The 23193-nt window shown below is 45.2% G+C and overlaps 2 protein-coding genes across 3 annotated transcripts; one reads left to right on the forward strand and one right to left on the reverse strand.

Annotated features, from left to right (window-relative positions):
- Positions 1-31: 31 nt before the first annotated feature.
- On the reverse strand, positions 32-5975 carry lrp10 (low density lipoprotein receptor-related protein 10). Of its 2 annotated transcripts, none has more exons than XM_076160421.1 (10): positions 5882-5975; positions 5096-5252; positions 4958-4984; positions 4586-4730; positions 4299-4492; positions 3569-4152; positions 2995-3431; positions 2667-2861; positions 2361-2490; positions 32-2083 (listed from the first exon to the last, which is right to left on the reverse strand). In XM_076160421.1, the coding sequence occupies exons 2-10, from the start codon at positions 5142-5144 to the stop codon at positions 1460-1462; spliced, it is 2385 nt and encodes a 794-aa protein (XP_076016536.1). In that variant the 5' UTR covers positions 5145-5252; positions 5882-5975; the 3' UTR covers positions 32-1459. The 2 variants fall into 2 exon arrangements, with proteins under 2 accessions (XP_076016536.1, XP_076016541.1); XM_076160426.1 differs by lacking the exon at positions 5882-5975 and adding an exon at positions 5442-5875.
- A 1530-nt stretch (positions 5976-7505) lies between these two features.
- On the forward strand, positions 7506-19830 carry mmp14a (matrix metallopeptidase 14a (membrane-inserted)). Its single transcript, XM_076160805.1, has 10 exons — positions 7506-7984; positions 14984-15132; positions 15265-15387; positions 15475-15782; positions 15986-16147; positions 16263-16402; positions 16539-16677; positions 16844-16994; positions 17349-17464; positions 17776-19830. Exons 1-10 carry the CDS (start codon positions 7904-7906, stop codon positions 18093-18095), a joined length of 1689 nt encoding a protein of 562 aa, XP_076016920.1. The 5' UTR covers positions 7506-7903; the 3' UTR covers positions 18096-19830.
- The last annotated feature ends 3363 nt before the right edge of the window (positions 19831-23193 follow it).

Raw genomic sequence — 23193 nt, forward strand, 5'->3', positions numbered from 1 at the left:
AGTCTCACCCCCACACACAAACCACAACAGCTAAAAGTGCAAATTGTTTAATCTCAGCCACATTTTACTTATATACAGTGAATTTGACCCTCGTAAATCATAAAATTACTCTTATTAACCTCATTATGTCGTCAATTTAAAACTATCTGCTACTCCGCGTCGATCCTGGTACATTCAACAAAGCAAACAACTTCAGAGAAAGAAAAAGAGAAAACAAAACAAGAAGTACTAGCTGAAATAAAAACAACATAAAATACAGGATAATACAAATGGCACATCACAAATCTGTGGCGTCAAAATGTGACAGAATGCAATCGTTTCCCCTCAGGGGTTTAAGATTCAAGTTGAGGTTATTTTGTGAATATGGGCCCCCTTCTCACACACACACACACACACACACACACACACACACACACACACACACACACACACACACACACACACACACACACACACACACACACACACACACACACACACACACACACACACACACACACACACACACACACACACACACACACACACACACACACGCACACACACACACACACACACACACCAAAGAGATTATCTTTTGACACGTTTGATTTTGAGGCCTCCATCAGGTACATCCACTCGGGAAGGGCGCCCACGTGCATCCACAACACACACACACTCTTACGCGCCGTGAGGACAGCACATACACTAAAACAAGGGGGGGGGGTTATTGCCAGCTTGCAGCATAGACATGCATTACACGGGCGTTCTAATAAAGCCATTGATGTGTTTCTGTGCGTGCCGGGGTGTGAGCAAACACATGCCTCCGTGTGTTTCAGTGTGTACTGTGCATCGCAGGGTTACGTTCAATCTCTTCGTCAAAAGGCACTTAAATAGGGGAGATCAGGTTCTACTAGATTCAATCGGTGGAATAACATTAGACTGGACGCTTAGTGGCAGAAGTATGCGGAGACAATCCACGTCTACAAACACACTCCACTGTCTTTTACCAACGCACTCACACACACACACACACACACAATAATTTCCTCGACTTTACCTAAAAAATCTAATCATTCAATTTGACACTAGCCTAGTCTTAGTATCAGGATAGGGAAGAATATTCTGTGCAAAGTTTACATTGAAAGTACAGCCTAGCATAATTAAGTGCACATCCAAGACACGCCTACACACACACACACACACACACCAGCAACCATGCCGCTACTTGCTCAATTGTATACTTTCTTAAAAATTAAATGGTCAAATACTTGATTCTGTAAGTCAACAAGTCCAACGCAAATCAATGTCAAAGGCACCAGACCTGCACAGTGAGCGAGAGTGTCACCGTGGGGACGGGGGGCGGCTCCTGTGCTCGAGTTCAAACAAAAATGGAAAGACAAGAGAACCCCTTGACAGGAGGGGTGGGAGTTTGGGTGGGGGATACTGTGAGGGTGCAGAGGTCATAGCAGGTGTTCATTCAGGTGAGCATGGGCACGTCGTCCTCTGAAGTGGCGTCTTCGGACAGAGGGATAAGCAGCACCTCGTCATCGGAGGTCGATGAGGAGGAAGAGAAAGAAGGGGAGGCAGACAGGGGCATGGAATTGGTGGAGGAAGAGGAGGGCGAGGCTCTGAAGAGAGAGATGCTCAGGCCCAGCGTGTGAAAGATTGAGGCCAAAGAGGGGCTGCGGGGCGGGACGGCCACGGGGGGCGTGGACGGGTCCGGGGTCGGGGGTGCGTACGGCGGCGGAGGAGGGGAGGCTACGGGAGGCGGCAGGGGAGAAGGAGGTGCGGCCTCCTGCTGTTGCTGCTCCGACTGAACCAACAAGCCCAATTTCTGAGGCACCGGCTGGTTGACCGCCTCCACCGCCGAGCCTGTGGAAGTGGACTGGGCGGGTTCCCGACTGGCGGGGGCGGCGTCCGGCTGCTGCTGACCGGAGCCCGACTGCTGGGTGGGCCTGGAGGGGGGCCGGGGGATCAGGCCCCAACGCCTCATGCGGCGGACCGCCCTGCGGATGAACCGGGGCCGGCGTCTGCGGCGCGGCGAGTTGGCGGCGTCCTGGCGGAGGAGCTGGAGGATTCCCCTCAGCGAGAGAGAGGAGGTCTGAGGGTGGAAGAGGGGGAGATGAAGAACAGAACACAGAGAACAATTCCTTCCTAAGCTCTACAGCCACTCTAGCTCTCATTGACTAAACTCAGTATTGTGGTGACGCTGATCCAAGCTTAGAGGAGCAGTAACCTGCCACACACAGCGTCCTGTGTTTAATCCTCCTGCCTGACCTGAGAGGAGGAGCAAGGCAGCTATGTGGCTGATCCCACCAGTCTGCACTGAAGTGAGCTACACAAGAAAGGGGGTGAAGGGAAACCTGCGCCGCTCTCACCTCATTGGGGTTTTCGGTGGGAAAGTCCTCGACCGGAGGGATGATTCCCTGCGCTATCAGCTGACCGTAGGAGGGAGGAGCCTGCTGCTGGATCAGCTCCGCTTCCTGTCGGCTGATTGGTGCAAACATGCTGCCAAAATAAAGATCAAATTATTAGACCTGTACAGTCAATACTTCGGTTTAACGCCTTACCTCACCATATAATACTATAGAAGCTGCATAAACAACGTGTGAGACGAACTGAGAGGCTGGTTGATTGTTCTGGAAGCAGTGAGTAATATGTTGAGTGAGAGGAGAGATGTTCACCTGTACTCCCTGGTCCTCAGCGAGTACAGCTTACAGGTGCAGCCCATGGCGATGACCAGCAGCAGCCCACAGACCAGGCTGCCTACTGTTGCCGCGGTGATGACCTTGCGGGGCAATATGACGGTGCAGTTGAGCTCATCTGTCCCGTCCTTGCAGTCCACCTGGCCGTCACACTGCCAGCTCTCAAACACACACCTGTAAGGAGAGACGACAAACCTCTGTTCAGAGAGATAAACCAGATATTTCCAGGAATGTGACACAAAACGGGAATACTGTCAGAATGGGTATCCCTGATGCACACAGGTAACCAGTCCAGGCCTGCACTCACCTGTCACTGTCGCAATGGAAGGTCCCAGGCTGGCAAATGGTGCAGTCCCTCTCGTCGCTGCCGTCAGCACAGTAGAGCTGGTAGTTGCATCTCTCAGTGACTGGGTAACACACTGGCCTGCCAGCAAAGTGACTGGGGGCCACCGCCCTCTGCCCCGCCCCCCCGCAGGCAAACTGCTTGGGGCTGCAGCCCCTGCAACCCTCCTCGTCCTTCCCCGTCTCGGGACAGTCCCACTTCCCGTCGCAGATCTGCTCCTGGGTGAAACAACCGCCTGCCGCCCCGCCGCACCGGTGCTCCCACGGAGGGCAGTAGCTCCCGACTCGGAACGTGGCGTTGAAGCCCCTCCCCTCTGAGCCGCGAAGTGTCTGGTAGGTCAGCGAGAGGAGGCCGGTGTGGGATTCAACCTGGACTGAATTGTAGTTGGAGGCGCTGGTGATCTGTCAAGGCAGGTTGATCAAGAGGACAGCATGTTACCAAGAGCAGGTTCAGCGCTAAGTAACAGAGAAATATACACACAGATTCTAGTCTCTCTCTCCTGTACAGATAAATGCTGTCAATCACTCCAACAACTCACAATTTTAATGATATCGCCGGTGCCTTGTTGTCTGTTGTGGACAGTCAGTGTGTCCCTGTGCCCCAGCACCAGCTGCTGCAGGTCCAGCCTCAGCGGCCTGGAGTCCTGAGGGTCTAGAGTCCACACACAGTTAAGTGGGGGGCCCCGGATGGGTGGAGGGGAGAACGTCCCATAGAAGGTCTGGAGCAGCCCTCCGCAGGGCCACTCAATGGGGGTGGGTGTCACAACAAGGTCCCTGTGAGGCTGCTGCCAATCCAACGGCACCTCCTCTTCCTCCCTCTCCTTCACCAGTGACCACAAATCAGACTCACTGTCCTGCTCTGTGGACCGATCCTGACTCTCAGAGTCCCTGTCATTGTTTCTCTCTGCGTCTGCGCTCTTTTTGGCATCTTGGGCCTGTGTGTTGCTATATCCAGGGTCTCTGGGAGATTCTGGGGTGCCCACATCTCCATCGCAGCCCTGCTCGTCTGTGCCGAGGCCGACGCCTTCGCCGATACATTCCACTTGGCCGTTACAGCGCCAAGAGAAAGGAAGGCAGCGCCCGCCCAGGCACTCAAAGGATGTCACTGGGCAATCACCACTGTCTGAATGAGCAGAAACAGAAGGGAGCAGGAGAGGAAAAATCAGACATTACAGTTATGATTTGACAAGAAATTGTCACTGCAATAATGTAGAGAAATGTTTGAGATCGTCATGCTGATACGACTACAAACAGAAACAGCCTACAAACCTCTGGCATATTCGAGTCGAAACGAGGATACGGGGAACAGATGGGGGAGAAAGTGGTGCGTCACTGTAATGTTTCCCCCTGTAAACTCCATGGGCTGTGGCAGCTTAGAGCCACAAAGGATGAGGGGCTCACCTCCAGCTGATGATTTGATAGAGACCCATTCCTTCTTACACCTCGCTGAGAACTGGGAAAAGCTAAGAAGAGCAACAAAGGTTAAGATGAAGACAAGGAAATCCACCACCCCACAATTAGTCAGTTAGTGTTGTAATTGTATTTGGTATCACTACCTCAGAATGATAGACTCCTCTTCTAAACCCTTTATGATCCAGCAGTCATATGTAGCGCCGAAGCGGTAGGACCAGCTGTGGTAAGCTGAACTCCTGATCTCTCCCCAGCTGCTATCCAAGACTTGAAGGGAATGACCACAGCGAGCTGGAAATCAACGCACAACAAGATAAAGCCTAACTTTACGACTGAAAGTGTTATTTTGCGTTGTACTCGGAAGAAACTCTGAAAAGGCCAATGCACACAGGCTCACGTCTACTGTCAATGACATGATGACATGTAGTGTCTTAGACATAAAGCATGTAACAAGAATGTGACTTTGACGTAATGTTTGTATGTTACATGAGACAGTGCTGACTGGCGTGTTTCCTTACCAGCAGAGAGGGCAAAATGACTGTACGCTGCAAGAGACAGAAGATAAATCAGTCATGTGCACGTCACATTTTGGAATAAAGATTAAGATCAACGGCCAAACAAACACAGATACATTGACTGGCTGAGAACTCCCTCACCTGTTACGCAGAAAACTAGGAGGGTACATAGGTTGTAAGAGACTGTCATGGTGGTGATGCTTCTTATCTAAAACGCTCATGAAATACTTGAATCTTCAGAAGACATAAAAGGGTAAAAATGTTTGTCAGAGAGACGCCATGTTCAGGAAGACTTCACCTGCAAAGAGAAAGAGGAGAGGATCATAGAAAATGCTTCACAGCCAAGGCCACACGGTTACAAACCTGACATTTGTTTCCCAACGAAAACACCATCAAATCTAGTGAGTTATCACGGAAGAACAGCACAAACAGCAACTCTGCTGTCTAGGTTGAGCCCATTTTGATCAGGAACACAGTGATTACTCACACAGCTATTTCCTTCACTTGTGTTTCTGACAATGACGTCGGGTCCACCAGCATTTCCGACAGGAACCTCGACAATCACATTGTTTAACGGCTTGTCTATTGTTTGTCCTATACGTGTGGCGTTTAGGGTCTCGATCGGTGCGATTATATCTCGACTCCCGCACCGATGAGGCAGAGATCGTCCCAATCCGACAGTTTCGTTTTGAGGAGGAAGAACGCAGCAGCTGGCTCGCCTTCTATCCACTGAAGCTTTGACGAGCTAACTCGTTAGCTTAACGCTAACATCCTCACTTCTCTCTCTCTCCGCCGAGACGCGTTTTCTGCGACGTCAAACTGTTTTCGAGCGTAACACGAAATGGTTCAGGGCACGAAGAACTGACAAGGCACACGAACCGAACCAAGAAAGCTATATAAAACACGTTTAAATGACAAAAGCGTTACCATGTCCGTCGGCCCGTCTTGTTGACAAGTTCTGCGCTACTTCCGTATTCTTTAGCTGATTGGCAAGCGGGGGGCGGGGCTTGTGAGACTGAATCATATTTTCTGCCTACAAAGAACAAACTCCAGTTTTTATTAATATGACCCTACATATAAATATATAAACTAATATGAACTATCAGCATGTTGTCAAATTAGATATGAATGTGGAGTGATCAATCTAATCTCAAGAGTCAAATTGAAAGTGTACTTCTCTATCTGTGAACACAAGGTGTCAGTATTAGTCGATATTTTAGATGGATCGTAACTAAATCATCAGTTTGAAGTGATTCACAAAGCTGCAGGGCCCATTGAAAGAATACACGCAGCCCTTGAGATATTCTTTGTATTATGGCATATTTACATGCTACAGACACATATGTTTATACATTGTTTGTTATTGTTTACTTCTATTTTAATCATCATAACTCTTCATATTGCTGTCCAGCTGTTTATATTTGAAACCTTTTATATTGCTCATATTGTAAACATGTTTGGGTGGAGAGGTTAATCGTTCAATTTAAGCATGGTTAGTTAATACTGCAATACATCTTTCTTTCTGCAGTTACTTTCAAAAGTTGAAGCGATCAATGTAGCTTTCTGAAATAGAGGGTAATGATAACTAATTGACCTTGACTGACTTACTTAGCAGATGAAATCCCATCTGCTGCTTTCAGAGCTGACCTGTGGCTCTGTCAGGCTCTGTGCACGTTCTGGTAAATGGGCCCCGCCTGCTAACATAATAATCCCTACCCCGTAATTGTTAATAACCACTACATCCTTTGTAATGTGGATATACACCGCAATTAATTCGGCAATAGCTTACTCTGGCTGGATTTGGAATCGGAAAAACACAAATTAAACTGCAAAAACTGTGCGGAAAACAGTGGTGCAAGATTCTCATGTGCTATACAGTCAGAACAAGTACTTATGACAATCCAAAAATACTTCAAATAGACTTGCAAGCAATAATCTTGGGTAAAAGTAAAGACTCTTAGGGGTCAAATATATTACAAAGTATCCAAACATACTCCCATCAGTGCTAATTGAGTACATGTACAATATCTGCTACATGTTCAACAATGGCCCACAATAATCTGAGTGTGGGAATCATTTAAACTAAATGAAATGTCTCACGCATGAGAAGATGAATGACAATGAAAATGAGAATGGAAAAAAAAGTATGAATCAGCCACTGGGCCGGCTGGGAAAGCAACATGAGAAACAAAAGGTGAACAGGGACGATGGAAAACAAGGAAAACCTGGTGGTGGTAAAAATGAGAAGATGACCTAGAGACAGGAGAACCAGAGAAATCCAGCCAGTTGGAAGAGCTGGAAGAAAGTTGGGTTCCAGTTGGGTTTGCCAGAACAGCTGGGAGTGTGTGTTGAATATGTAAGGCTTATCTTATCTTATATTTAAAGGCAGATGGATTCTATTTCTTAAAAACAAATAAACATTGCTTAAGTTAAAGGCTCTCGATGGTCTCTGCTACCAATAATACGTTGATAAATGTCTGTCAGTCTGTCATGAAAATCATACATACGTCTGCACTGCACATGAGGAAGAGGAGGAGGATCTCTCTCTCTCTCTCTCTTTCTCGCTCTCTCTCTCCACGTCCACACACGCTGCACGCATCTAACCAACGCAGCCAAACTATGAAGTCCTAACAGTTGATCGTGTTTGTCACATCGTTACCAGATGATTTTTGTATTGAGCCGTCTACTTACACACAACTCTGTCTCCCTACGCGGAGTTCCTTTGGCTTTTGTGCGCAAAGCTGCCCGGTGCGCAGAAAGTGTCCATGCGGAGACTTGACGAAACTTTTTTTTTTTTTGCGGCACATTATACGCACATAACGGAATAGCATCGGATCGATTGGTTTGGGTTTGACTTTGATCGATTGCTGTTATCGCGTAAAGGCGGCGGGACGTCTGTACAGAGACGCTTTCTGAGTTTTGGGGTTTTTTTAGTGAGCAGATAGAAGAATGCTGCCCCAGCTCCTCACCCTGGCCTGTGCTCTCTGCTGTGGCTTTACCTCCGTGTCTGCAGATGTACTTCAAGCTGAGGTAAGTGCCATGGGGATGGGAAAAGTACATATACAGGAATTTGTATATGCAGTGTGACATCTGAACTATAATGTGTCAACAACGTTTATTTTACTTTTAAAAATCTTGTTTTCCCTTGTTTTTGTTGCCAGATATATCTATACAATCAGTGTGGATCAACTGTAGATGTATGTGACTTAAGTATAGTCTTGGAAGTCTTTGGTAGATGTAGTGGTAATGGTGACCTCATGGTTGCACAATCATATTCCTATGTGATTTGTTGCTTTTTAGCCACATTTTCTCATCTTGCAGCTACAGTGGATGGATTGTTCGAGTCGTTCCTTACATGTGGACTCTCTCTCTTTCTCTCGCTTTTCCCGATCTGCCCTAAACCTTTTGTTTATCTGAAGCATGTACAGAAAAAATGTCAATCTGACTAGAAACTGTAAGATGAGATGAAACGGCAGCCAGAGAGGAAAAATGTCATGAGTCTAAACTCTGTGGGCTGAGACGGAAAAGGGAGAGGCATCAAAAGACTCAAACTCAGCTGAGCTTGCTTTGTTTTGAAGAAAATGGGAGTAGTGGTGGTGGGGTTCCATGGGAGGGGGAGTTAATGGTTTTCATCTGTCTGTGAAGACTGCACCGGCAGCAGGCCTGCAAGCTGGTCTGCATTACAAACAAACTGGACATGAAGTCTGGGAGACTGGCCTACAGGCGTCAGGCTGTGAAACTCAGGCCTGGAGACAGTAAACTGCAATCTAGTCCTCAGCCAAACAACATATTTTGTCATCAGGGCCTCCACAGCTCTGAAAATGATTAGGTACAAACACACACTTGGCACCTCCGGTCTCTGCCCTCTCTACATGCGCTCCAATCTTCCCTAAACGTAACGGTTCACTATGTTGGTGCTATCAGTAATAAGCAGTGTTCAAAACAGGCAACAGGCAAGTGAGGATGGTTTGTTGGTGAATGTACAGCTTATAAAGCATTTAGGCGTATCCAGGGCCGGCCTCAGTCTTTGGACCTGAGGGAGGATAGGGCTTTTGGGGTCCCTCATCATATCTTTCAGACACAGTAAAAGCTTCTTATATCACAAGAAGTACACAATAGACATGTCATCAAAACAGACATCAATGTCCCTCAGGTTTCCAGAGGATGGGGACAAGATAGATGAGCAGTAGAGGAATTTTCTGAAGCTGATTGACAACTCCTCAAAATCCCTCAAATGTGATATAGGAAACCCAATCAAGTAGGCAACAAGTAGGCTTCCAGTGGGGTGGGGGTGGGGAAAGGAAAGGAGTGGGCCAATGCCATCGTCCAGACCTGACTGCATCAACGGTGAACTGCAGATAGAAGTCAGAAACAGGACGCACCACAAATAGGCAAGAGCCACAGGAAATGTCAGAGGAAATAGGATCACTGAGCAAAAAGTCCATTAGCAACAAAAAAAAATTCCAGGGTTACCTAAACGTCAGTGCTGCTAAATTGCACACATACATAAATGCAAAGTTCCTCTGGCTGGACAGGATGCATGAAGGCACGGAGGAGGACCTTAGTCACTGACCACAAGTAGCTGGCGTGTGAGTCAAGGCAGACATGGTTGATCACTCAGAGAGAGAGAGAGAGAGAAAGAGAGAGAGAGAGTCAGACGGTTTAAGAGGCCACAGGCAGCCGGACCCTGGGGGAGAGCACATGAACGTCTGTAAACAAAGTGAAAAGTGTTTACAGCAGTGACATGTTTAGCAGCTGGCTGAGCAGGATCATATCTACAGCATCATTACAGCAGTCTGTCCATTTAGAGCTCTAATGATAACCCACACAGTCATCGGCTGATGTGCAATAAGCAGATCTGTGAGAGATAGGGGGAGAAGCCAACGTCTCGTCAGTGTTTTCGACACTGTGTACACAGTTTTATCCGCAGTAAACGGTGCTGTGGCGCGTCAGACAGAGTCGTCAGTCCAGGCGAAGAAGGAGGATCAACGTTAATTACGGGCTCTGGATTACATCACCTGAGATTTGTATACGAAACCTATGATCAAATGAAAGACTGGTCTGTGAGTGGAGAGAGTAGACTAAACTGGAACAAAAGGCAAGGAGACGGAGAAGAGAAAAGTAGGCACAAAAGAGTAATCAACGTGGTGGAAGCCACGCACATCAAGATCCAGGGGTTATTTCTGAGAAAGCAGAAGTCAGACAGAGAAACCAAACTGAGGAATTTGGTGGTTCTTTCATTCTTGTTCAACTTCTGATCATCCCTCTGTGACTTAAGTCTGACAGGATAAACCCACTTAATCCAGGCTGAGTGAGCAGAGAAGCTCTACCAGAGAAATGAAACCACTCCTGGTGAAATGGAGAGGGGGACAAAATCACAACATTTACATCTTTGCACTGCCCAGCATCTGTTTTGATTCTGTTTCTGCCCTGTCTAACCTTTCCTCGTTTACATAAAAGGCCTAGTTGGACATAGTAAGGCAAGGAAGTGGTCAGCAAGGAAAACAGGTAGCTCCAAAAACAGGATCTCACCGTCTCTGGCTGAGGTTTTTCCAGTAAGATGATAACAGCTGCCATATGGAGCCACATGTCTCCAGATCCCAGCAGAGGGTTATAGATTTGGTTCAAACACATATGGGGCCAATTCCCTGTATCTTGACTGGAGTCAGGGTTGATGCAGCATCAAAGAGAAGCCTTGCTGAGGCTCTGGTGCGCGCTGATCTGACAAGCAGCGGTTGTCACTTCAGAAATGTCAAAGTAATCAGCAAGATCAGCCTTAATGGGAAACCGGTGGACTTCAAGGGAGGGAATGAGCTGATGTATGCTCCAGAGATCCAGAACAATGGTCCACCTTTGCACAATAGTGGAGATAAAAGAGAGAGAAAGGGCCTCCACTGGGATATCAGTGAGTGTAACAACAAGAATTCTGACCTAGATTTGCATTTTCATTAGTCTTGGTCTTGGATAGCATCTGCACAACCGTGGGTGTTAACTGGGTCAGAGCCGCCAAGAAATGTAGGTAATGTGAGATTCAGCCACTCGTGAGCAGAATTCTCTGTTTTTTCCGTTGGCACAGGGCGAGAGGAACAACTGACTCAGTCCCTCTCCCAGATTTAAGTTCAGCCGTAGCCTACTTCTTTTCTTTTACCGCTCTGCCTTCTAATGTCTTTACCTCGCATTAACTTGTGCCACTCTGCGCTTTAGATCATCTTCATCTTTCTTTCTCTGCCTCCTCCTAACTGTCCTCTTCCATCATTCACACTGAGTTTCCAAGAACGGACAAAACTCATAGAAAAAAGCTTTACTCAGTAAATACAGTAACAGCTTCACTTCCTATGGAAATATTATCATCCTTTGCTTTTTATAACAATAGATACAATCATGAAGGGGACTTTTTCATTTTGTCTATAATCGTTTAAGGAACTTGTGTTTGGCTTTTATTATAGATCTTAACAGGAAACAAGACACCGCTCATGTGTGTGTGTGTGTGTGTGTGTGTACTGCTCAGTGTCATGAGAATGTGAGGTGGCACCCACATGTCTTGATGCAATGGTTGACGTGACGTCGAGACATGAGACACACGCTGCCCAACATCACAGTCACATTTTTCCTGGATGGAGTAATTCTAATGTTGTGAAACACGCCACAGTGTCATTTTTATGATTAAAGGTGCCGTAAAAGTTTTGTTTGTTTGCAACCAGGGAATGAAGATTGCAGTGAGTCATGTATGTTGTTTTGAGGGCAGCATACACATGGACAGTGTGTGGAACTGCTGCTGTTTATGGGTACTTTGAGTGTTTTCTTCTAATGCTGCAACAAATCATGAAACTATTGATTGATGTGGCTGTTTTGTTTTGACAATTAGTTATTTGATTATGGAGGTGACACAAATTGTGTTTTTTGCACTACAACATGTCGGCACACCTAAAGGTATTCAACTAACAATGCTGTGAAACAACAAAAAGCAGCAAATCCAGTGAGAGGCTGTAACCAGTGATTTCTGCTGGATAAATAATTGATAATGATCGATTGGTAATTAAATGTATGATCAATTAATTGCTGAAGTGACCAATCATATCTGTCCCTGAGCCACAGAGGAGAGAAAGGTCACATTAGGGGCACGGAATGCATGTATATACAGTATTACACAACTTTACCAAAATGACCTCCTCCGCCACATTTACATCATGCTGGTTGTGTCTCTGCTTCTGTGCATTATACATTTAGCCCACACGTCACTCCACACACTGCACAGACCTCGCCACGGGTTTACTAAAACGGCAGCCAGCCCTTTGACCACACATGGCTCTGTCGCAAGCTACCTGGCCAGTCCAAGGCTGACAACACCGGCCATGTACAAGTCGCAATAAATAGAACCTTTGATGGTGGCTGCTGGGAGTTCCAGGGGGGGAGAGAGATGCATGATGGGATATCTGGCGTCCCGACCGGAGGTGGCGGTGGTGGAGGTGGGGGGACGGAGAGAGGCAGAGGTCTTGACGGCGTGGGGAGGGAAACTTTTCATCCAGTGGAGCGGAGAGTGTTTTTATAGAACCAGACGCGTCACCACACTGGAGCCACGGGACACACTAGGAGCAGTCAGGAGAGAGAGAGAGAGGGAGAGGGAGAGGGAGAGAGAGAGAGAGAGAGAGAGAGAGAGAGAGAGAGAGATGGATACAGAGAGAGTCAGGGGACGAATTAAATAAAGTAGAGGAATAAATAATCTCGAGAAATTGTTAGTGAGTGTGAGGGCTGTAGGCAGGGATAAGTTGCCTCTCTGCAGGTCGTCATAAGTAACCCTTGTTCTCTCTCACCTCTCTATGAGTGCAGCGTCTGTGTGTACCCGGGCAGCGTACAGTAAGGCCCAGGTATTCCTGTCCAGGTACTGCATTTCCATTTCCCCCCCTCCCCCCTGCTGTTTCCCTACCTCACTTTGGTGCAAGAGTAAGAAGAACGGGGCGAAACAGGAATCTGAGGTTTAGATAATGCTGAAAGAGGGATTCTGGGTAATTACACTTGCTTAATTTCTGTTCAGCACACAGATACACACATGTGGAAATACAGGATTCAGCACTTTGAATCCTCCACGACTGCAACAAGGCCATGGGATTTAGGCATGTTTGCAGAAAGTACATTAACTCGAGTATTTCCATTTTGTGCAACTTGATAATAACATGTACAACACGTACATTTATCTGATGGGTGACACAGACGCAGAGTATGACACTGGGGAGCAATCAGAGCAGGGTGGGCTTTTTGGGGGTGAGGGGAAGGTTTAAAGGGAGCACAGTACCTAAAAACAGCTTGTTTTCACTCTGTGTGCACAATGGTGCTGTGTGTACAACAAGCTTCCTTTAAAAGCTTCATTTATTGATACTTTCTTTTTTCCCACGCGCAATTTATAACTCTGATCCTTTTTTAAGTAACATGTTACACACAGACATGTTATATGATCTGAAAACCACCACATGTGATTCCACTTCAGGACTTGTAGAGTTCTTCAACATAATGTATAGTTTTCTATGCTGTGTCAGACCACCAGTCTGAGACCACCAATGCCAGACAGTGGAAAGAATAGTTTGGCCTTTGGCGTGTTAAGATAAATACTGGTGGTTTCGGTTGACATGAGGACAGCAGACTGGAGCTCAAGCTGTCCAGAGAGAAAGACAGAGACGCAGAAAGACATCAAAAACTTGTTTTAAGGAAGTCAAATGTTGCTGAAAATGTGGATTTTTCCAGCAAGACCACGAGTTATCTTTGGCTGTGATTGGGCTAGACACAGTTCTGGGGTCATTGTGACTCCAATGACATCAGTGTTTTTGAAATTGTGTTTTACTTGGCTTTCAGTTCCTCTCATCTTTTGTTACGACTCCACAACAAAGTTCAGGATAAATCAGAAGCATGCAGCGATTTTGGTTTTAGCTTTTAAGAGCTGCTACATGAAGAAAATAAACTTCAAGTGTGTGTGTGTGTGTGTGTGTGTGTGTGTGTGTGTGTGTGTGTGTGTGTGTGTGTGTGTGTGTGTGTGTGTGTGTGTGGAGGACAGCTTGTATTTGGTTTAAGTCAGCTCGGCAGAAACTGTCAAATACTACATTCCCCCGGATGTATGTGATAAAACACACTCAAACAAACACACACACACACACACACACACACACACACACTCTTAGTCTCCTTTGTCCACAGTGCAGTCTGTGTTATACTTGTGAATGCAGGTAAGCAGGTCCAAACAAGCACTGAAAGCAGACCGTCAGTATCCATACGGCCACATGTTCAGGGGCAATCCCCTCTCTTTGTTGACTCACAGTGAGGTAAACCATTAACTAAGAACTTTTCAGTTGGTTTCTTTGTTGTTTCTGGCCTGTTGCACTGTGGACACACTCTGGACTACAGATGGAATAGGGGAAGTAATGAAAATTCTTTATCACAAGATACTCAAACTATCCCCCTGTGAACACAATTTGTATTTTCGATACTTACTCTAACTCCCTACCCAGAAGCTGCTGTTGTGTGTACAATTACACATGTATGTGATTCAGTTGTGTTCACTGTTTGGTATACAAAACGTAGTCTTTGTATCTGTTCATTGTACATATTTAGAACTAAATAGCAACAATCTTTCCTTTCTTTCTGACGCATGTAGTGAAGGAATCAGAATCAGTTCATGTAAGTTTGGATTGATGTGTTGTTCCTCATTATTCATGGTCAGTTAGTTGATCTAGTGGGCTGATTTTAGGATAATCATGGTCTTTCAGCAGATGTGGATGAAATTCCTTCAGGCACTGTCATGGCTTCCCTGCAGCCTTGTGTCATCTCTTAAAGTCTGCAAACTGTGTTTAGCTCTATAAATGATCTGCCATCACTTTGTGTCATATAATCATTAGTAACGTCCTGTTTTGGCCTGAAGCCCAACAGTGAAACAAATGATCCTTTGTCCCTCGTTGTCATACTTCTCTCTTTCTTGTCTCTGTCTCTGTCTCTCGCTCTCTCTCTCTCTCTCTCTCTCTCTCTCTCTCTCTCTCTCTCTCTCAGGCTTGGCTGCAGCAGTATGGTTACTTGCCCCCAGGTGATGGCCGAGCTCAGGCTATCCGTTCGCCCAAATCCATTGCCACGGCGATATCAGCCATGCAGAGGTTTTACGGTTTGAGTGTGACCGGATCCATAGACGCCAACACAATACAGTGAGTCCTGTTTGATGCTGGATAGAGAGAATTCCTTCATCATCAAGATAAAGATGTTTTAAGATAGTACTTTGTTATGTCAGGAAGTCATAGTTCCTTACATACCTTTACATATTGTTTTGATGATTCCAGGGCCATGAGTCGGCCACGCTGCGGTGTCCCAGACAAGTTTGGCCCGGCACTGAAAACCAACCTGAGAAGGAAGAGATATGCCGTGCAGGGACTGAAGTGGGACAAAGCTGAGGTGACCTTCAGGTGAGAAGACAGCCACATTGCACTAGAACTTTTTTATGAACGAATGTGATGTATGACAGACCTTTCTACATCCTTTGTCCACCACAGCATACAGAACTACACCCCTAAGATCGGTGAGCGGGCCACATTTGAAGCCATCCGGAGAGCTTTCAAGGTCTGGGAGACCGCGATCCCCCTCACCTTCAGGGAGATCCCCTACAGCCACATCAGGGACAAGGTCGACAAGTTTGCAGACATCATGCTGTCATTTTCCGAGGGTTTCCACGGCGACAGCACGCCGTTTGATGGAGAGGGTGGCTTCCTGGCTCATGCTTACTTCCCTGGCCACGGCATCGGCGGAGACACACACTTCGACCTCGCCGAACCTTGGACCACTGGGAATGTTGATCAAGGGGGTAAGACACCTTAAATGTGTATGACAGTGTTTTTAGTTTGTTGTGCAGAAGCTTGTAACTGACCTAATCAAGGATGTGTCTAGACTTTGCTCTGTAGGCTATTTTTACTCCTCTTTCATCAACATCTGTTTTGTTGCTTTGCAGTTTCCATCTCTCTGTGCCTATGTAAATATATTTCATTTTCTGTCTCTCGCTCTCTCAAGGTAATGATGTTTTCCTGGTGGCCGTCCATGAGTTGGGTCATGCCTTGGGTCTTGAGCACTCCAACAACCCCTCTGCCATCATGGCCCCTTTCTACCAGTGGTTTGACACAGAAAACTTCCAGCTGCCCGACGATGACCGCAGAGGAATCCAGACGATCTACGGTTGGTTCCTCTCGTGCTTAGTGAACAATCATTTGTGGTGATGTTGCTCATGGAAGCCTCATTTCAATGAGGGGTGTTGGAACTTTTGATTTCTATCGACCAATCTTTCTCGCAGGAACAAAGTCTGGGGCACCGCCACCTCCTCCTCGACCCACCAAGGCCGTAATTCCTGACAAGCCTACGCACGGCCCAGACATCTGTGAGGGACACTTTGATACCATCGCCACCCTCAGAGGGGAAATGTTTGTGTTTAAGGTACATCTGGCAAATTAACATTTTAAATATTGTTGATTACTTTGGACATGTACAGCTACACTCTGAGGGCATTTTCTACCGTCATCTGCAGAAAAAAAGGTATATTTTGTCTCTAATTTCACTTTTTTGTTTTCAGGATAAGTGGTTTTGGCGCGTACGTAACAACAAAGTGCTGGCAGGATACCCCATGGCCATTAGTCACTTCTGGAGGGGCCTGCCTTCAGGCATCAACGCTGCTTATGAGAGGGATGATGGGAAATTTGTCTTCTTTAAAGGTGGGTTGAATTTGACATTAGATTGAAACCAGATTTGCGATGAGCCAAAAGATCCATTTCAGGTGTTTACTATTAAAGACGATTCTTTGAGCTCTCATTCACTCTGATCTGTTTCTTTCTCACCTTCACGCTCTCCTTTCTCCTGCTTTTTGTCTTCCATCTCTAGGTGATAAGTACTGGCTTTTCACGGAGTCCACCATGGAGAAGGACTCGCCAAAGAGCCTGAAAGACCTTGGCACCGGGCTACCCAAAGACAAGATGGATGCTGCTCTCTTCTACACACCAACTGGCCAAACATACTTCTTCAGAGGCACAAAGTAAGTCATTTTTATCTGGGAAAGTACTCCTATCAAATACTGGAAACCCCAGTGTATGTAAAGCTCGCAGCTGGTTGATGTGATGTAAAAGAAAAGTGAATGCTTGTGTTCCTGCTACAACATGCTCAGATTTAATCTCCTTCTGAACATTGTTTGTGCTTCTACAGCTACACTGGCCTGTTACAACCTGTCAGCTGCTTATCAGTCAATTTCTTGTCAAAGCAGCGTCCTGGTTTTCAGTTTCTGACTCATCCTTTATCCCAACAATCTTTCCTGAGAAGATACTGAACCTTTTTGCAAAACACTCAAATTTTTTTCGGGAAATGACTCCTTCCTTCCTTCTGACCTGTGCAGATACTACCGCTTCAATGAGCAGACACGTACAGTGGACACTGGTTACCCCAAGCCCATCAGCACATGGAGCGGAGCGCCGGACAACATTAAGGCTGCCATCATGAGCGAAGACGGATGTAAGTTTCCCTCCCATTAAATTGCTCATTTGGCTTTCTGCACTGTGGAAGACTCTCTCTCTCGGAATGAATAAAGTTCGATCTTATCTTATCTTCTATCTTAGTTGAGTTTTTTGTAGGTGGACAAGGAGATGCCTGTGTTGGCTTCCCTTTCTACATTTACATTGTTTTTCTTTCATCAATTAACTCTTAATTCATGCTGAACAAAACCATGCATTATGTTTTTCTCAACATGTTCGATAATGTGCAGGTGTGCGTTTTCGCAAAAGTAGCTTAACCATCTCTCTCTGTCTGCCTCTCATTTTCCTCAGCTTACACTTACTTCTATAAAGCCAACAAGTACTGGAAGTTTAATAACCAGTACATGAAAGTGGAGTCTGGTTACCCTAAATCTGTGCTCAGCGACTGGATGGGCTGTGAAGGCGAGGAGCCCAAGAAGGGCCGGGAAGAGGAAGTGATCATCATCGAGGTGGACGAATCAGAGGGCGGAGCGGGTCCGGCTGCCGTGGTGATACCTCTCCTCCTTTTGGTGCTGGTCGTGATCACTCTGGGAGCTCTTTTGTTCTTTAGGAAGTACGGCACACCTCGACGCCTCCTCTACTGCCAGAGATCTCTGCTGGACAAAGTGTAATCAGAGAGACAAGCGATTGACAGACTGCCACAGAGGGACAGAAAGAGAAAGAGAAAGAGAGAGAGATCGGGGGCTGGATGGAGATGGAGACTGAAGAGGAGGAGGAGGAGGAGATAGGCACTGGTGTAAAGATTGCGTTGATGCCAGTATGAAGACAGAAGAAATGGGGGACGATGAGTAAACGTTTGGCTGGTTTGTATGTGCCACAAAAGAATGCAAGAGAAAGGCCCTATAGAGGCTGAATCAGGAAAATGTGTAATTGTATGTTAACTTTTGACATGTACAGTTCTGTGTTCAGAGTTTGAGAACAGAAATATGCAAAGAGACTCATCTTCATCTGCAAATTCCCTCCCGCCTGTCCTCTCTCACGTCCCAGGTACAAAAAATGTCCCTCCTCCCTCTCCTCTAACTGGACGACTCCAACTGAACTGCTGTCTGATTCGTATTTTCACTTTTAGTTTGAATTTCGTGTTTCAGTATGGCTTTAACTCTGAAATTCCTTTTTGCATTAGGAGCTTTTTGCTCTGAAGCATGTCAGTTTACTGTCCAAACCATTGTTTTGTTCGGAGTGACATTAGCTTGGCGGTTCAACCATGCAAATCTCTCTGTCATTTTTGCTCTTTGCTACCACTAACAGGATTCTCACCCTCTCCAACAAAGGCTGGGTCAAACACCTTTAGAGACCAGTATCAATACCAATAACAGGACCTCAGCACTAATTCCATCTATTTCGGAAAAGGTACTGAAGTCAGATTCAACTCTAGTTAGCTTTTTAAGTACACAAAAGTACATGACACATTTACTCTTTGTACAAATCCATAGTTTGATGCTGATGCGATCGACTCCTTAGGTTTTTAACCATTTGTACCAAATGACTATGAGTGTTTTTGGCACATTTCAACTGGTACCGATAACGTTTTTTTTGCTACCTGGCCTTACATCTAACAGGTACTTAGTGGATATAGATGACGTGAGTATTTAAGGTCTAGGCACTATTACCTGTCTTATTGCCTAATTTCACGGAGCCAAATATAATAGCACACCCCTTATGCAAAGTGTTGTTGTAGGTTGATTGACTTTGTTTGACCGGGGATTATGCAAAATTGTCTAACAATGTTTAACTTCATGCATATTTGCGACTATTTCCTGTCAATCTTCCAGGTCGTTCCCCCCAAAATGCAAAACCCTTGTTTCAGTGTAAGCAGTCAGATGGGGAAATAAAAGAGACATTTTCTCCTCATAAATGGCAAACATTCCAGTACTTTAAATAAAGATTATTAGTATAAACAGAGCTGCTTGTTCAGTGGGCGAGTAAGCGGTACAGTTTCCAACAATAAGGTGCAATCATTCTGTTTTGAATTATCATTGTTATGGAAATGCGTTGTTGTTATTATAAGTATGGTTATTGTTATTATTGTTCTCCTAGTAAAGTTATAATGACATTTTTTGCTGTTATACATTGTCATTTGGAGTCCTGCTGGACAGAGGCGTAACATGACAATGGTGGAAATGAATCCCAGTTTACATTCATGTGTGATGAATTAGATCAATGGGGTCAATGTGATTTTGGAACACAAAAACAAGCAATCCTATTTATGAACTATGACTCAGATGGTGCTCAGTGTTTGTTTTTTACACAAATCAAAAATGAAGTGGAATAATTTAGTAAATAACAATGATAATGGTAATGATATTTATAATGATGATCATATCAATAAAGTGGAATGAGATTGTTTTTCTGTCTGTTTTCAGTTTCATATTTCAGTAGATGAGGTGAATAAAACACACACACAACACCGACACACCATTCAATTCAAATTTCAGCCAACAATACTGACATTTTCTATATAAAGAGAATATGCACTTCTAAATCAGCTATTATCACTGTTGGTGTTCACCAGGGCTCAATTTGAGGGCCTCTTCTTTTTACTCTTTTTTTTTTGTACATGCTCCCACTCTCCCAATATGGAACACATCCAAATGCAAAACATTATGACCTTATCCCTGGAAAAGTTAGTCCATGCCTCTTTCTTCCCATCTACATTATTGAAACAGTAAGTAAAATCTTTTAAACCCAAACTGTGTGGTGGTCGCCGATAAGGTATTTCAAATGATTGAATCTGAACCAGGTCTGGGGCAGACACCTCTTCTCCCTGAATCTGCTGCAGTTCTGTGCAGCCAGAGGCCACAGATGGACCAGGCCTGGATCCAGTTACACTGCTGCTGGGGTTTTTTTTGTTTTGGACACAGAACCAGCAGTCATGTGTCCAGGAACAAGGCGGAAAAAATGATGGAACGCTCACATTTTTTCAGGGAATTGCTTTCCAAACGAGTTCTGTTAAGAGCATCTGGTATTTTTGAAACATCTGAGCCGTTTGTCTGAGCCCAGCTGGAGCCTGTGTGTGCGCGTGCGTATGTGTGTGTGTGTGTGTGTGTGTGTGTGTGTGTGTGTGTGTGTGTGTGTGTGTGTGTGTGTGTGTGTGTGTGTGTGTGTGTGTGTGTGTGTGTGTGTGTGTGTGTGCGTGCGCGTGTGTGTGTGTGTGTGTGTCAGAGACAAAGAAAATGAGCATGTAAAAGTAAGAGAGAAGCTGAGAGCGGGGACGAAAGAGGGGCAGAGGTGGAAGACTTTTTTCCCTTCTCCACGTTCTCCTTCTCTCCCTCCCCCTCCGTTATTCCCTCACCCGCTGCAAAATTGTTCTTTTTATGAGGCTCCAGTCTCAAACCACCCCTCCTCTCACCACAAGTATCTTCTGGTCTGTTTTTGCTCTTTCTTTCACTCCCCTCCACCCCCTTTCCTCATCTCTCGCCCCTCCTTTAACTCTTACTGTACACCGTCTTTGCGACAGGAAATAACAATCCGGGTCAGCCACAAAACTCCAGACAAACAACCACAAAGTTACAAATAATGATGACAAATCTTTTTAGATTGTAGCGTTTCAGCCGTTATTTCTGTCACATTTACCAGAACGATGCAGATTGTATTAATTCTGAATCATCACGTGTAGATACATAATTCAAAGTTTAAGGAAAACAATGAAAATATCCTTAAACTATTTGTTCTGCTGCATTTATGTTTTTCATACTTATTGTCCTCAGCAACAGGAACAGGATTGTAAACTTCTCTTTTGTTGGATTTCATTGCATTTTTGAAAGGGGATGTGTCCTTAATACTCCTTTAAGATGAAGATGAGGCTGATGAGTACAATGTTTTGATGTCGAAATGAAGAATAAAGATAATTACCCCACTCTTTTCATTATTAAATATTTCTACATGAGTTCGAGGAGGCAGGTAAACTGATTTCCCACAGGTTGGGGTTAGCTTTAGCCCCCTTTTGCGTTGATATACTATATACCACTCTTGATTTTTCTCCATCCTACCTTTGGCATTTTATTTTCCCTCTCACATCTGTTCAATCACTCTCTCTCTCTCTCTCCATCTCTCTCTCAGCTGCTGTTTCGTTTCGGCTGATTTCTCCCATGCACAGTTACTGTTTTGACTGATTCGTCTCATTAGAAACACGTCCACTCTCGCAGTCTCACCCTGGATCAGTGGGTGATGAGGGAGGCAAGTGTGCAGTTGAGGAATCATTTCAGGAGAATCAAAATTTGTGAGTGTGTGTATTGTGTTCCTGCTGTGACCTTTTTTCTTTCAATTTCTATAATTTTTACGATTTCTGTCCGCAATGTTCTTGTTCCAACCAAATACTCCTCTCATTTGGGTGAAAAACCAAGTACATGTGAATGTATCAACACGTTAAAACACACCAGCACGTGATCCATCCTTCATAATAAGCACAGTACTTGCAGTTTTAATGCTGCTGTTCATTTTTACTTTACTTTTTCTGACTTTTCCCTCCCACTCAGGCTGAACTCATACAGTCTGGCTGGGCATTGAAGGAACAACCACCAGGCTCAGCACTCCTTCTTTGTGCCAGGCAGGAAGTGGCCAGGACAGCTGCATGCAATTCAACCAAAGACTTTGTTTAGCTAACCTACATTATTCCATGTTTACTTTGCACTGTAACCTCACTGACACTCGTCTTTTCTTTTGCCCGACTTCAGCCTTTGTAGAGCATAAAATCTCCCTAGCAGTCACAGTTTCTAGGTTTTGATCTCTAAATGTTTAATTTTCCTTAGAGATGCTTAATCATCAAAAATACTTCACACAAGTTGATAACCACAGGAAGTGGGTATGAGTTTTAACACTAGAGCTGAGTTTAGCTGTCTTGATAGGACTGAAGTATGAATTGCACAAACTCCCACACAAGGTGATGTTTGCTTTTCAAGAAGAAGAGGTGAAGCACTTGGGGGGTGGGCGGACTCAGTGCTGTCTTGACAAACATTTCAAGTACCCATCACCCCAGTAAACAAAGAATCCATCTCCAGAAATACCAAAAACCACATTGTTTACTGTCCAAAACCAATAAATGCAGATCATTACAGCCGCTGTGCCTATTGTCATAATCGTGTACAGTTTAAACAAACATATTAAACATGTATTAGCACTAAAGTATCAAAAATATTCTTCAACATAATGAAAATGAAAGGGGGAAAATAGGGCTACCAATTGCAGAACATTTGGGTGTAAAATATATACCCTGAAATGTGTTTAACTGAAAGTATTAAGTCAAAAATGTAAATATTCAAGTCATATATGATATTTCACAATGGCCTTTGGGGGATTGTCTCACACAGCAGACGTGACAAGAACTTTATCTCCTTGTTAGAGTTGTGTTACGTTTGCTTCTTTTGTATATGATTTCTTCAGATGTAAGTGGGGACATTTCAGACACTAGAGGTAAATCTGTGGATCAACATTTGATATGTGTAACAGGAAATAGAGGGAAAAGGGAGGGAGCTGATTATGTTGTGAAACATTATGGAACAGCTCACCGTTCCTGAGTCATCGCTCCGCACTTCCCACCTCTGAACACGCAGGGTGCCCTAGGCCTCACCAGGAGAGGCTCAGGAACACCCAGATCAGGAAGTGGTCTGAGTTGCTGAATCAGACCACCACAAAAAAGGGTCCATCCTGTCCTCCTATACCCCCGCCAGCCCAGTCATATCTGCCAGGAAGACCTCCCTGTTTCACCTCTGG

This window comes from Genypterus blacodes, unplaced genomic scaffold (assembly GCF_046128005.1).
Source record: "Genypterus blacodes isolate CSIRO-AG114 ecotype Tasmania unplaced genomic scaffold, CSIRO-AGI_Gbla_v1 ptg000011l_1, whole genome shotgun sequence".
Taxonomy (NCBI): domain Eukaryota; kingdom Metazoa; phylum Chordata; class Actinopteri; order Ophidiiformes; family Ophidiidae; genus Genypterus; species Genypterus blacodes.

Bases quoted from the DNA above. Each gene is read 5' to 3' on its own strand.
- lrp10 (XM_076160421.1), bottom strand. From the start codon at position 5,144: ATGACAGTCTCTTACAACCTATGTACCCTCCTAGTTTTCTGCGTAACA. The intron at 4,731-4,957 runs GTAAGGAAACAC...GTTGATTTCCAG, and splicing joins TCATTTTGCCCTCTCTGCTG to CTCGCTGTGGTCATTCCCTT. The intron at 4,493-4,585 runs GTAGTGATACCA...TGCTCTTCTTAG, and splicing joins GAGGAGTCTATCATTCTGAG to CTTTTCCCAGTTCTCAGCGA.
- mmp14a (XM_076160805.1), top strand. From the start codon at position 7,904: ATGCTGCCCCAGCTCCTCACCCTGGCCTGTGCTCTCTGCTGTGGCTTT. The intron at 15,783-15,985 runs GTAAGACACCTT...CGCTCTCTCAAG, and splicing joins TGGGAATGTTGATCAAGGGG to GTAATGATGTTTTCCTGGTG. The intron at 17,465-17,775 runs GTAAGTTTCCCT...CATTTTCCTCAG, and splicing joins CATCATGAGCGAAGACGGAT to CTTACACTTACTTCTATAAA.